The 13294-nt window shown below is 44.8% G+C and overlaps 1 protein-coding gene and 1 long non-coding RNA gene across 2 annotated transcripts in view; one reads left to right on the top strand and one right to left on the bottom strand.

The window, feature by feature from the left end:
• The window catches only part of LOC308470731, a 48312-nt gene extending 36555 nt beyond the window's left edge, over positions 1-11757 (bottom strand). The window contains exon 1 of the long non-coding RNA XR_013982609.1: positions 11595-11757. This is a non-coding gene — a long non-coding RNA (uncharacterized lncRNA). The remainder of the gene's footprint in view (positions 1-11594) is intronic.
• Positions 11758-11925: 168 nt separating this feature from the next.
• The window catches only part of GAS7 (growth arrest specific 7), a 133554-nt gene continuing 132185 nt past the window's right edge, over positions 11926-13294 (top strand). The window contains exon 1 of the mRNA XM_080993884.1: positions 11926-12236. Coding sequence (XP_080850010.1) covers positions 12018-12236 — 219 coding nt within the window. The 5' untranslated portion in view covers positions 11926-12017. The remainder of the gene's footprint in view (positions 12237-13294) is intronic.

Here is a 13294-nt window from a genome sequence, read left to right as displayed (position 1 = left end):
GCATGAGACACATAATCAGAATCTCCAGCCCTTCCCTCTCTAGCACTGGGGTGTGGGTGGAAATGCTGACTTTTCTACTCAAAGAGCAGGCAGAAGGCTTTATTTCCAGACATGTCAGCACTAACAAGGCTCAGTGATCACTTCAGGTGCCGACTGACACTTCTCCAACCAGCTGTGACTTTATAGTAAAATGCACCCAACTTTCTCTTGTCCAGTTGCTGCTATTCTGACAGCATTGTTCTTTTCCATTTACATCTAGTTCAAAAAGAAATGTTTGTTGGCTTTTGCAAAATCTAGCCCCAATTGTTTCCAATACTAGGAATTAGAACTCTCTCTCTCTCTCTCTCTCTCTAACACACACACAAACACATACACACACACACACACACACACACACACAGAGAGAGAGAGAGAGAGAGCGCGCACAGATACAGATTACACAACTGTAGTAAAGCATTTTCATTGATTTGCACTATTATGCAATTAAGCAAATAGTTATTATCCCTGATGAGATACATACAGTAAAACAAGGCTATTGTATCATTCTAATCTGAGATTTAAAAGAACTAGGCAATGTGAGAAGAGGGTCTGGGAACTGAGGAGGAGATAGATGTGAGATGGAAACTACAACCAAAGTTCTCAAATAATCCAGTTGTTAAAAAACAAAACAAAAACAACCTTAAATGAGATGACTTTTTCTTGTTCCATCTATATTTATGGAATGAATGTAAACTGACTGATCTGTTCATATGATGTGTCTTCGCTCCACTACACTAAGAATTGTAGTGTTTATAGATTGTACTGAGAATTGTTTTTAGAGATTCCTAATTCCCCAATTGACAGCTAAAAGGATTTGAAAATGGTTTTCATTTGTAGCACAGATATACTGTGAATATGTGTCCACCTGCATGAGGACATGTTCCTGGTCATAATGAAAAAGCAACTAGATGCAGCAAACAAAACTATTGCACATATGCCTCTGCTGAGCAAAGAATTAGGAAACTGATCTGGTAGTTTAAAATCAGGGATTGTTTGGAGAAGGAGAAAAGTGAAAGAAATCAACTGCAAGCAGTGTCATCTCCTATCAAGAATCTGAAAGTGAGTTTGGCAGACTTTGTGGGCACTAATGCGGAGTTCAGGCGCGAGGCTATTATATAGAAGCAGATCTGCTGGACAGGATTCTCTCCCACCACCCTTCCAAATATATGTACTCCTCTGCAAATTTCTAAGGATTAAAGCTGTCATGGGGATGTTAATTCTGAATTCCTGGGGGTTTAAGAGATTAGGACCTCATCTTTACCACTCTACAAACATGGCATTTTACATTTAATTGTAAGAGACCTTCTCTCATGAGTCATTCTTGGAGAATAGCAGCTTTATACACAGATGGCTGCAGAACAGAGACACCATTGAGGGGCAAATACTGAGACAGCTATGTCATGTAGACCCAGGCACACATCTATACATCTCAGCCACAGAAAGCAACCTATCAGCCATGATCAGTTTTGTACAGATGGAAAAGACACCACACTATTAAATTCAGGTATGCAGTGTTCTCTATGGTATATGTAGTGTCTCACATATGGGAATGCACCAACACAGACACACCACATTATTTGAGTCCTTCTCCTTCCATTGGAGCTCCCAATAGTATGTAAAACTCTTGACACGTTACTTGACTTTTCTTGACTACAGACATACATCAAGAAGAGGCTTGAATATGTGTGTAAAAGCAGTTTGGCTGATTCAAAATGTTCATTATCTGTTTACTTGTTCAGCTATTCTGGGTGGGCTCCTTTCCTACCATAGTTTGAGCTACACTTAGCAATAGTACCAACAAGGCTCTCTGCAACTTTTCACCAGCCACACTAACAAGGGTGGATTTAGGGCACTGGGCACTGAACCAAGGGGGTGCCATCTCAAAGCCTGGTAAGCAAGACGCTGGGCTTTAGGAAAGAGGTGGGAGGGCTCTAGGACCCTGCCAGAGTCATCACACCTCCTTCCCAAAGCAGGACACCTCCTTCCTCACCTGCCTTTGGGAAGGCAGCACAAGGGCTGGGGCAGGAGGGGGAATTTTGGCATCACACAGGGCACCATAGTATCCAAGTCCACCACTGGGATGCCTTGGGGAGAAATGCCACATCATGCCTTTTGTTCCATCTGTCTCATCCCCAGAGTTCTGCTCATTCTGTTTTATGGAAACATTTGTCTACTTGGCTTCTGAGATGTCTTTAAGAAAGAAGATGATAAACAATCCTGCAAGCACAACTTACATTCTAGTACTGAATAGAAAAACAATTTCTGCCGAATGAATCTAGCCTTCACCCGGTAACTGGAAACTCCTTTTCCTTGCTAACAAGGAAATCACATCTTGTGAATTCTGTGGGTGATTTATGCAAATACGTCCTTGTTTCTCTGGAATACGTCTCATCAGAACACAGGTTTTTCTTTTTGCTTGATTCACTGATTCAACAGCGTGATCCAATTTTGGGTTTCGCTCACCACATTCCGACCCCACCAGGTGGTGCTGAAGACAAACTCAAGCGAGGTGCCATTGCAGTTCCTCACTTGGTGCATATTCGGCTAAGGCTGCTCTTCACTAAATTAGTCCAGTATAATCAGTTTCTCCTTTGTGGAATATGGCTTTCTCCCACAAATATGCACAAAGATTAACTGAACCTGGGACATCTGGGTTCAGTTAAGTGCACATAGTAAAAGTATGGCAGAGTATGCTATCGGAGAATGTTGTGAAGGATACCAAATTAGGCTGCATACACACAATACATTTAAAGCAGATTTTAAAGCACACCTCCTGAAAAAACAACATGGGAACTGTAGCGTGCCCAAGGTGCTAGGAATTGTAACTATTTGAGGGCTAAACTACAGTCTTAGCCTTCTTTGTGGTGGACGGGGGAAGTGTGCTTTAAATGTATGGCATGTATGCAGCCTAGATGTCTTTAAGACAGGATTAGACGAGTTCATGGTGTCTATAAGGCTATCAGTAACTACTACTTATGATGGCTATATACCACCTCCAGGTGAATACCTAAATATTTTATTTAAAATATTTTATTAATATTACCAGTACTGATATTAATATTAATGTTATCTTACTAGTTAAAATAACATATATTAATTAAAATGATAAGAATATTGATCCTTCAAAGGAGTCAAGGCTTTAACAGATTACATTTCTAACATTTTTTGTATCTTTATTTCTTAAGATTCTGTTAATCTCCCTCCCCCCACAAAGGCGCATAAGGCAAGTTACATCAAGCAAATATCAAACAATTTATAAAAGCAAAGAACAATCACACATAAGACACTAATACACACACACATACATACATACTAGGGGTAATGCAAGTTGAGTGGTTAATGTGCGTAACAGCCAACCATAGTGCACATTCATGAAGAATGTGCATATAATGTGCCCATGAAGAGGGAATTGTGCACATTTCCTGGTCAGTATACATAATCTCCAGCAGACCTTGCGAAATGTGCATATCTCAACTGAGTTTTGTACATTCAGTCAAAAATGTGTACATTCATTATGCAAAATCTCCTGGGGGTGCCCCAGAGTGCAATCCTTTTGGGGTTCCATGGCATCAGAAATACTGTAAACAAAATCATACTCTCCCCACAGCTGGCTCCTTTATCCTTAGGCAGAAATGAAGAACTGTGCAGCAATGACCTTGTGAACTATTCTTTGCATGCTGCAAGAAATATCATGCCTCAACATTGGAGAGATTTATCCGGTGCCACTGCAGAATCCTGGTACCAGATAGTTTGGGAAACAACCCTACTGGAAAACTTGATTTGTAAAGTTAAGAGTGTCAAGAAGACAACACAAAACTGCTACATTTCTTTGTGGTATGATTCTGTGATGTATACAAACATTGAGAAGCATGGACAGTTTCTTCTACCGGTTTATGAATCGATTTGGTTGATCTAAATCCTTTTCATCTTTGTATCTCTCTCTCCCACCTGTAAACCAACAAAATGGAAACTAAGCAAAAGTTATATGAGTACTTTAGCACTACTGTTGCGCCTGGTATGTAATAATATAATACTGTATAATTTAATTTTGATGTTTAATTATAATTTGACTCTGGAGATTTGTATTTTCCTTACATTTATTGAACTTTGCCTTGTCCTATTCCTTCTGTATCCTAAAAGCTCAATAAATAAAACATTTAAAAGAAGAAAAGAAATGTTGTTATATTGTTTTGGGGATGAATTCATATTCTCTGACCACACTTCAGAGACTAGGCATACAGTCTGTGTAACTGCAATCCAAACTCTGACTATAAGGTAAGGCAAGGCTTAATGGAAGAACAGAGCCACTGCCACATTGTAGTCTGCAATTCATGCCAGCTGGGTGAAAGCCAAGGGTAGATATTATAAATTTATTGATTATATCCTATTAAACACAAATTGGGTTGCGGGTAGTGCTGTGGTGTAAACCACTGAGCCTTGGGCTTGCTGATCGGAAGGTCGGCAGTTCGAATCCCCACGGCAGAGTGAGTTCCCATTGCTTGGTCCCAACCTAGCAGTTTGAAAGCACGTCAATAAATAGGTACCGCTCCGGCAGGAAGGTAAATGGTGTTTCCGTGCGCTGCTCTGGTTTCGCCAGAAGCGGCTTAGTCATGCTGGCCACATGACCCAGAAAAACTGTCTGCGGACAAACACCAGCTTCCTTGGCCAGTAAAGCGAGATGAGCGCCGCAACCCCAGAGTCGTTCGCGACTGGATCTAACTGTCAGGGGTCCTTTACCTTTACCTTTTTAAACACAAATTGGACAACTCTGAACAGGAAAAAGCATATTTCTTTGAGACTATGTATACTGACCGCATATTATGAATGTTGACTAGGGAATATACAAAATTCAGTCAAGATAATATCTGCCTACACAGGAAATTTTGTTTAGAACAAGTCACATTTATTCATCAGACATTTCCTGATTGGTCTCAGCTATCTCTCTTACAGCTGGATCCCAAATATTTGCTTTGGCAAATCTGCCTTCAGTAGTTTCATATCATTACTGCAACGTTGGCAAAATGGCATGTTCTCTGATGTGTTGCTCTACAAAACGGTTAGCATAGTTTGGCTCTCCTAGTTGGCCCACCTCCATCAGGTTGGACATCAAACATGTTTTGTATTCACCCTGTCCAGAATCCTACCTCTTCATTGCCAGGAACCCATTAAGTCCCTGGCATGGGCATCTCTAGGAATTTGTGGGGGAGGAATTAATAAATACATAAAACCTAAGTACAGTGGTACCTCGGGTTACAAACGCTTCGGGTTGCAAATGCTTCGGGTTATGAAGTCCGCTAACCCGGACGTAATTGCTCTGGATTGCGAACTTTGCCCCAGGATGAGAACGGAAATTGTGTGGCGGTGGCACGTCGGCAGCGGGAGGCCCCATTAGCAAAAGCGCGCCTCAGGTTAAGAACGGTTTTGGGTTAAGACCGGACCTCTGGAATTAATTAAATTCATAACCCGAGGTGCCACTGTAAGTGGCATCATGCTATGCTCAAAAAGAAAAATAAATGAAAATGATGTATAGATGGTACTTAATACCTAACAAATTATCGAAAATGAATAAGAAGGTTCCTAATAGTTGCTGGATGGACTTGCAAGAAAGCGAGGGAATTTTGGGAAACGATACATGATGAGATTAAAAAAATGTTGAAAATTAGTATATCAAAAAAGTGTTTCTTTTAGGGATTTATAGGGGCAGAAATCCCCCCCCCCCCAATGTTAAAGTTGTCTGTGTATGTAATAACAGCAGCTAGGGTTCTATATGCGCTGAAATGGAAGAAAAAATTCCAACCAAAGAAGAATGGATATGTAAGATAATGGACTATGCAGAACTGGCAAACTTAACAGCAAAATTAAGAGAATCTAATGATGAGTGTTTTATGGAATAATGGATGCCTTTTTCGGACTATTTAAAGAAATATTATAGTATGATGAGCTCATGAGGAGGGATTTGAGCTAAGAGCAACAGAAGTAATTAATTATAATGCTGTGGTTATGATTTGACAGATAGAAGACTGGGTGCAGCAGAAGGAGAGATACAATAACTTCATGGAAAAGGGGATGGGAAGTGGACAAAAATAAGAGAAAAGACGAAATTGTGTTTTGACAGTGTTAAAAATGTTGAAACTTAATAAAATATAATTGGGGGCACAGGTAAGTGACATTCAAGAACAGGTCTACTGTTTCTGATAGATCTGGTGACTGAGCAGCAGCAGGGCTGGGTTGAACCTGACCTCTGAGAAACTTGAATTCCAGGTCCATCCTACTTATTTTTTGGTGGGTAAACCTGGAATCCAGAGAATGCCTTCCCACCCACTGCTGGAACCCACAATTATTTTCCTGTCTCCCTTCTTCCCCTCCAGCCCTTAATTAATTACATTGCTGTTGCAATCAACCTTACAGTTTCTCCCCAGCGCATTTCCCTTAAACAACAACAATAATCACCCAACACGTCAGGAAAACAACACTGGACCACATTTCCTGATTGTACCAGACTACTCTAACTAGTCCTCCTCCCACCCCTGCAGAATGTATATATATAACAACAGTCAGCTACTTAACTGGAGGCAATTTTGTGGAGCAGTGGGTCAGTGCATCCGGCTGCTAACCAGAAAGTTGGGTGTTTAAGTCCACCCAGAGTCCACTGAGGGGGTTGGAATAGATGACTCTTGAGGTCCCTTCCAACTCTACAATTCTATGATTAACCCAGATTCCCTCTCAGTCACAGCCTTACCCCTTGCAAATGGGTATAATAAGGATGGGTTTTATCTACACTGGCATTAGTAGGCTAATTTTTAAAATGTTTACAAGCTTGGTATATTTTTAAAAATCACATTTTTTCGGCATGAAATAAGATCTACCGTATTTTTCGCTCTATAACACGCACCTGACCATAACACGCACGTAGTTTTTAGAGGAGGAAAATCCGTAGGCATGCCACCCGTAGGCATTCCCTCCATAACGCGCACAGACATTTCCACTTACTTTTTAGGAGGAAAAAAGTGAGTGTTATGGTGCAAAAAATACGGTAAGTTAGAAAGATCATGAACTCTCTTGCCTTTGCTTTTGTTTATCGGAAGAAACTAGAGGTTCCAGTTACAGATAGGTAGCCGTGTTGGTCTGCCATAGTCAAAATAAAAAAAATCCTTCCAGTAGCACCTTTAAGACCAACTAAGTTAGTTCTTGGTATGAGCTTTCTGAAGAAGTGTGCTTGCACACGAAAGCTCATACCAAGAACTAACTTAGTTGGTCTTAAAGGTGCTACTGGAAGGAAACTAGAGGTGTGCACCATCCACATAATTCAGTTCTCACTCAGATCTGGCACTTTGGAAAATCCTGATCTGGCTTTACAAGGAGCTTCATGGGCTGTCCAGTTTGGCTCAGGTTTTGTCCAAGTCTGCTTGTCCACTATTGGGATTTAAAGTGGGGGGAGCAGCTATAACCTTTCCCCCTTTTGACAGAGGTTGCTGAAATTTACAGGCATATTCATTTATTCAGAGTGCCTAATTGCACGCAAGTCCAGGGCTTTTGTGCTGGGCACCCTCAAAGTTTGATCCCGCCCCACCCCCAAAGGAAACATCTATAAATTTACAGATTTTGAGGTAAAATTGGGTGGAGATTTCTTGCAAGCTTATGCATTTTCGAAGGAAAACAGCAGTGGCTTTCCTGTAAAGCAAGGGCAGCTGTTGCAATTTTAAGGTGGTTAAAAAAGAAAGCGCTTCATCAGATTAATTAATATTGACTTTGCTTACCATAACCTGAGAAGTAGCACATCATAAACAATATGCTGACTCTTACTTCTAAGTTATCAATTATAGTCCTATTTCCATAGAACATAATTGGATGAATACCACCAGAACTCTAAGGGTTGCTTATTTTTGGCAGTTTAACCTTAGCCTTGAAGTAGCAGCAGCAAGGTTAACTTCCAACAGTGTGGAATTTTGGGGAAAGGAAGCATTGGTCTGAAGGGAATTTAAATAGATAAGAAAGATTTTTGATTTGTGATAAGCCACTGATTTTCACATCTGTCTGATCTGTCTTGGACATATCAAGGACAAAGGCTGGAACAAAATATTCACTTCAAACAGTGTTCAAATAGCACTCAAATTCAGTGTGTTCTGGCAATTCCAAACTTTCTCCCAGGGTTCTGTCATTTGAAAACTTCTCTTAACACTGAAGCTTATTCTTCCCTTTTGAAGCATGTTAGCTTTATTTAAATTTGCTAAGTGATGCCTTCAATTATCCTAGAAGGATGTTATAATGGTTTGGATAAGGCTTGAAGTTTCTACATTTACATACAGCGCTGAAGTAGTAGATCTGCAGAGGTAATATAGTGAAGGATTGGACTATGAAAGCAAGCCAGGCAAAATCTGGAGAACAAGTGGTGCAAGTCTCACTCTGAAGCCGGCTGAACATTGGTGAGTGCACATAATTGAGCCCAGTGTTAGATAGGAAAGCTAGGAGCTAAATGGCACCTAACGCCTAGGTTATGGGTGCAACAACGGAACGTCTAGGCACCCTTTTTTAAAGATAACAAGAATACAAAGCTGAAAATGAATGAATTGCAGCTAAAATACTATGTTCATTTTTCACATGGTCTAGTCCTCCCCTGCCCAACCTCTAATATTCTTAAGAAGGTCTGTTCTCCAGTCTTCAGAGAGTACTGGAAATGGGGAAGCAGAACACAGTCCTCCTTTCCTTACACTCTGCAGTTTTAATCTGAAATCTTAGCTGCAGTACTGCGCCCAGAGCTCAGAAACCGCTCGTGCTAATGAAATTCCCTGTCGCAAAATGCGCCTAGAATAATGGGAGTTTCGAACACTGATTGAGTCTACCACGTAGCAGTGTGGGCCACGAACAAGCCGAACACCTTTTACCAGCTGCACCTGGTATGACAGATGTGGCTGTTTCTGGACTGGGAGAGCTTGACCACAGTAGCTCTGGCACTGGTGACTTCTGAGGTTGGACTACTGCATTGCACTCTGTGAAGGGCACTCCTTGAAACTGCAGTTAGTGCAGAATGCTGACGCACAGCTGCTGACAGGAGTGAGATCAGCACATTATCCCCAGTGGTGGAGCTTCATGCTCCGGCACCGGGGGCGGAGAGCAGGTGGGGGGCGTGGCACACTGCCTGCAGGGGCGTGGCACATGTTCTGGGGGCCTGGTGCATCGCCCGCAGGGGGGGTTGAACACATTCTGGGGTGGGGTGCGCTGCCTCCGGGGGCAGGGCACCCAGTGCGGGCGGGGGGGGGGGGGTAGCTGCGATGGAACCCCACCGGGATCATACTGCTGGAGGCGGTGCACTCCCCCAACCCCCTTTTCCTCCACCAATGATTATCCAGAGATCTGCACTGGTTGCTGATTTGCTCCTGGGCCAAGTTATTTTCTGTTACAGTAAATAAAGCCCTTAACAGCTTGGGACCAGTTTATTTGCTGGATCATCTTACCCCATAATAATAATAATAGCTTATACAGTGATACCTTGGGTTAAGTACTTAATTCGTTCTGGAGGTCTGTACTTAACCTGAAACTGTTCTTAACCTGAAGCACCACTTTAGCTAAAGATGCCTCCCGCTGCCGCCACGCCGCCGGAGCACGATTTCTGTTTCCAACCTGAAGCAAAGTTCTTAACCTGAAGCACTATTTCTGGATTAGCGGAGTCTGTAACCTGAAGCGTATGTAACCCGAGGTACCACTGTACATATTTTGCATTAGGGTAACGACAAGGACTTGCCTGAGCATACAGTCTGTGATCTGAAAACAAATACCTCAGAATTCAGTGAATGTATTTTCATACTACTTCAGCCACACTGGGGTTGTGTACACTCTGTTTACAGCTGTACCTGTAAAGCACACTTGAGACATATTCATTTCCCCCTCCCCCCGGAATTCTGGGCATGGTAGTTTGTTAAGGGCTGCTGGGAATCATAGCTCTGTGAGGGGTAAACCATACAGTGGCCGGGATTCTTTGAGGGAAAGAAGGTGCTTTAAATGGGCTTTAAAGGGGTAGTGTGTATGAGGCCTAAGAAGAGCCTTGCTGGAACAGACCAAAGGCCCAACCAGTATTAGTTCCATGCCACCCCACACTCCCAAGCGTTGCAAGATACTAGGGGCTCCAAACACTTATCCAGGGTTCAGTTTCCTTGGAATGAGGGACAACGGAGATGCTGGTGTGTTTATGATTATGGCTTATTTACACATATATGCGATCTGAGCCTACAATGGAGGGGCTCACACCATCAACACCCCAGAAGGCCTTGCTTCTCCAATAGTCACAGCAGAATTCAAACATGGCTCTCACTCTCTGGCTTTTGCCTGCTTCTACTTCTAGCCCAGCTCACACACTAGTCTTTCTCACCACCAGCCAGGTGAGGGAGGAGGCCCACCCATTTGCCCCCTAGCACAGAGCCACTTCCTTTCTTATGCAAAGGATCCTGCTTAGGGGACATTGTGGCTCTTGCCTGAAGGGGCTCAGGCATCATACAGTCAAACTGCACCTCCCACCCCAGTAGAACAAGATGCATGTTCTAGTAACCAGCTAGATGCCAATGGGAAGCTCAGAAGTAGGGTTGCTTACAGCTGATGTGTTTATTGAAGATTCACCCTAATTTGTTGGCACAAAATTTGTGAGCAAGTTAGACAGTGCCAGCTATTTATCAAGCATTTATTCTGATTTGTTCGCTGGAAAGTTAGATGTTGTGTCAAGCAAATGTCACCCTGCACTTCTCAGTACATTTTCTGACCACTTTCCTTATTGCAAAATGTCTGATTTTGTGGGGGGAAGTGTTTTCGTTGTGCAAGAGAACTGCACAACCGGAATTTTTGGGGACGTGACTGAATTGCATCTGAAAATAGTGACAAAGTGCCGTGAGCCATGGGTGCAATGAAATTCTCCAGGGTTTCTCAACATAGGGGTTCCTTCTGAGGTGTGCCTATCTTGAAACTTACCTGTTGCTAGTACCAGAGCAAAGCTTATTTAAGAAGTTCTTCTGTAGTTATCCTAGTTGCCTAGGGAGTTAATTTCTGTTTTATTGTGAGTTAACTTTATTTCCATAGCCATGGGAACACACAAAGTTTCAAACAAAACCCATGCACAAAACAGTATGAAAATTCATTATCCATAAAAATCATAAACATTCTCATCAATAGTTCTTGTTGGCATCTCATAGCCATTAGAGTAAGTATAGCCACACTACGGGAAATATCTTTACTCATTTTAATTATATTTTTTTATTTTTGCTGTCTGGCAGAGAAAAACAATTTTATGCAGGGGTCCCGCTGTTCAATGACTGCTACAGAGTCTTTAAATTTTACATGTACTGACTATGTTTTAATTTAATGATGCAATTTTGGCGGCGGGGGTGGGTAGTTTTACTATCTGTAGTGGCACCAAACTAGGTCTGCCCAACTCACCACGCACCCGGAAAGCGTGCTCGCATGACACACGTGTTCGATGAATTCACACGCATTTTGTGCTTCAACACCCTCCTCCCCCCTTTTCGGTGTATATCACAACCATTTCACAGGTAAGTCCAAAGCCGGATTCCTACCGATACAATGCAAGTGGGCGGGCGAAGAAGCGCAAAAATCCTGCTCGCGTTTGTCAGGGGCGGCGGGGAGAAACATCGGGGGCGAAGAGGAGGCGGAGGCGCCGCCGCTGCCCCGTCCGGTCCCGTCCCCCTCTCCGCGCGTGCAGAGAGGGCGTGCAGCCTTGGCTGGGACTCCGGTGTGCGTGCGCGTGTGAGAGGGCGGGCGCGGCGGCGGTCCGCCTGTCCCAGGGGGCGGTGCGGGGAAGCGAGGCGGCCAATCCGCCGGCTGGGCTGACGGGGAGGGACGCGAGGGGGGGCCAGGCGAGCAGGCAGGCAGGCAGGCAGGCAAGCTCGCTCCCGGCAGCCAGAGGCGCTCGGCTCAGCAGCACCTGTGGCGGCCAGAGCCGAGTTAGTTGGGCAAGTCGCTGGCTGGCTGGCGAGGGGATGCCGCCGCCCGGGCAGGAGCGGGCGCTGCCGGTGCTGGGCGCGCGCTGCAGGACCCTGTACCCTTTCTCCGGGGAGAGGCACCGGCACGGGCTGCGCTTCGCGGCGGGGGAGCTGCTCACCGTCCTCCAGGCGGGGCCCGACGGCGGCTGGTGGGAAGGGGAGACCGCCGAAGGGCTCCGCGGCTGGTTCCCGGCCAGCTACGTCCAGCTGATCGAGGTGAGGGGCAGGGCAGGGCAGGGGGGAGGGCGGGCGCTCTGCAGTTCAGCCGGGGGGGGGTGGGGAGGGCGGCGGCGGGCTCGGGTGATGGCAACGGGGCTGCCCCGTAGGGCAGTGGGCAGACTGTGGCATGTGGAGGGGAGAAGGCGCTGGCCCCGAGTTCGGGTCTTGCCAAGTTTGCTCTGCGGTGGCTGTTAGGCGCCCCTGCGACGGGTTTCTTCACCTTGTGGGGATCGGAAGCGTGTTGGTTGGGGAATTGTTGGGGTGCTTTCATGAGGTGCCGGCGTGGGGTTACTTGATTGTTGTTGCTGCTATTATTATTATTGATCCCGGCTTTGCGTGAGGTGTTTTGAGCTTGGCTGGCTGACTGCCTTGCAGCGAGGGAGGCGTGCATCCTGCCTGGTGGCCCTCGCTGTGGAACTTGGGCGAAGGGGTTCCCTTTGAAGTGGCATGTGGAGGCGGTGTGGGCTGCAGAGTGGTGCAGCCTCTTGTGCAGTGTGCAGAGCTGCTGCTGTTGTGGGATGTGTGTAGTGTTTGTGGGGTGCTGTGAAGATGCTCCCTTTGCTATAGATAACCAGAGTGCCTGTTTTGTGGGTGTCTCTTGTTTACAAGCAGTATGGCCAGCAGTATGGTGGGATCCTCTTAACTGCTTCTCCAGCGTGAAGAGGAGCTGCCTCTTTCTTCCACTGTGTGGTTTCCACCTCACAAGAGCCCTCCACATTCTTAAGCTTTGTTTTCCCAAGGTGTGTAGGTGGGCTGCTTTCCCCATGAAGTGTTTGTTCCATCTATGAACCATGGGTGAGAAACATTCTCTGCTGAAGACCCGTTTAGGCACATGATGAGATGAGTAACTTACTTAATCCCTCCCCCTCAACCCAGTGGGAAGGGCTGCAGCTCTGTGGTGGAACCCTTCGTTGGTAAACAGAAGGTCTCAGGTTCAATCCATGGCATCTCTAGGTAGGGCAATTCCATCACCTGAAAAACCTTGGTGAGCTGCTACCAGCTAAGAGCACATCTTGACAACACTGATCTTGATGGATTAATGTCAAAAGCTGCCT

Source organism: Podarcis pityusensis (assembly GCF_964106645.2).
Source record: "Podarcis pityusensis genome assembly, chromosome: 2".
Taxonomy (NCBI): domain Eukaryota; kingdom Metazoa; phylum Chordata; class Lepidosauria; order Squamata; family Lacertidae; genus Podarcis; species Podarcis pityusensis.
Note: the sequence above shows the minus strand (reverse complement) of the source record. Positions and strands in the feature narration are given on the sequence as shown.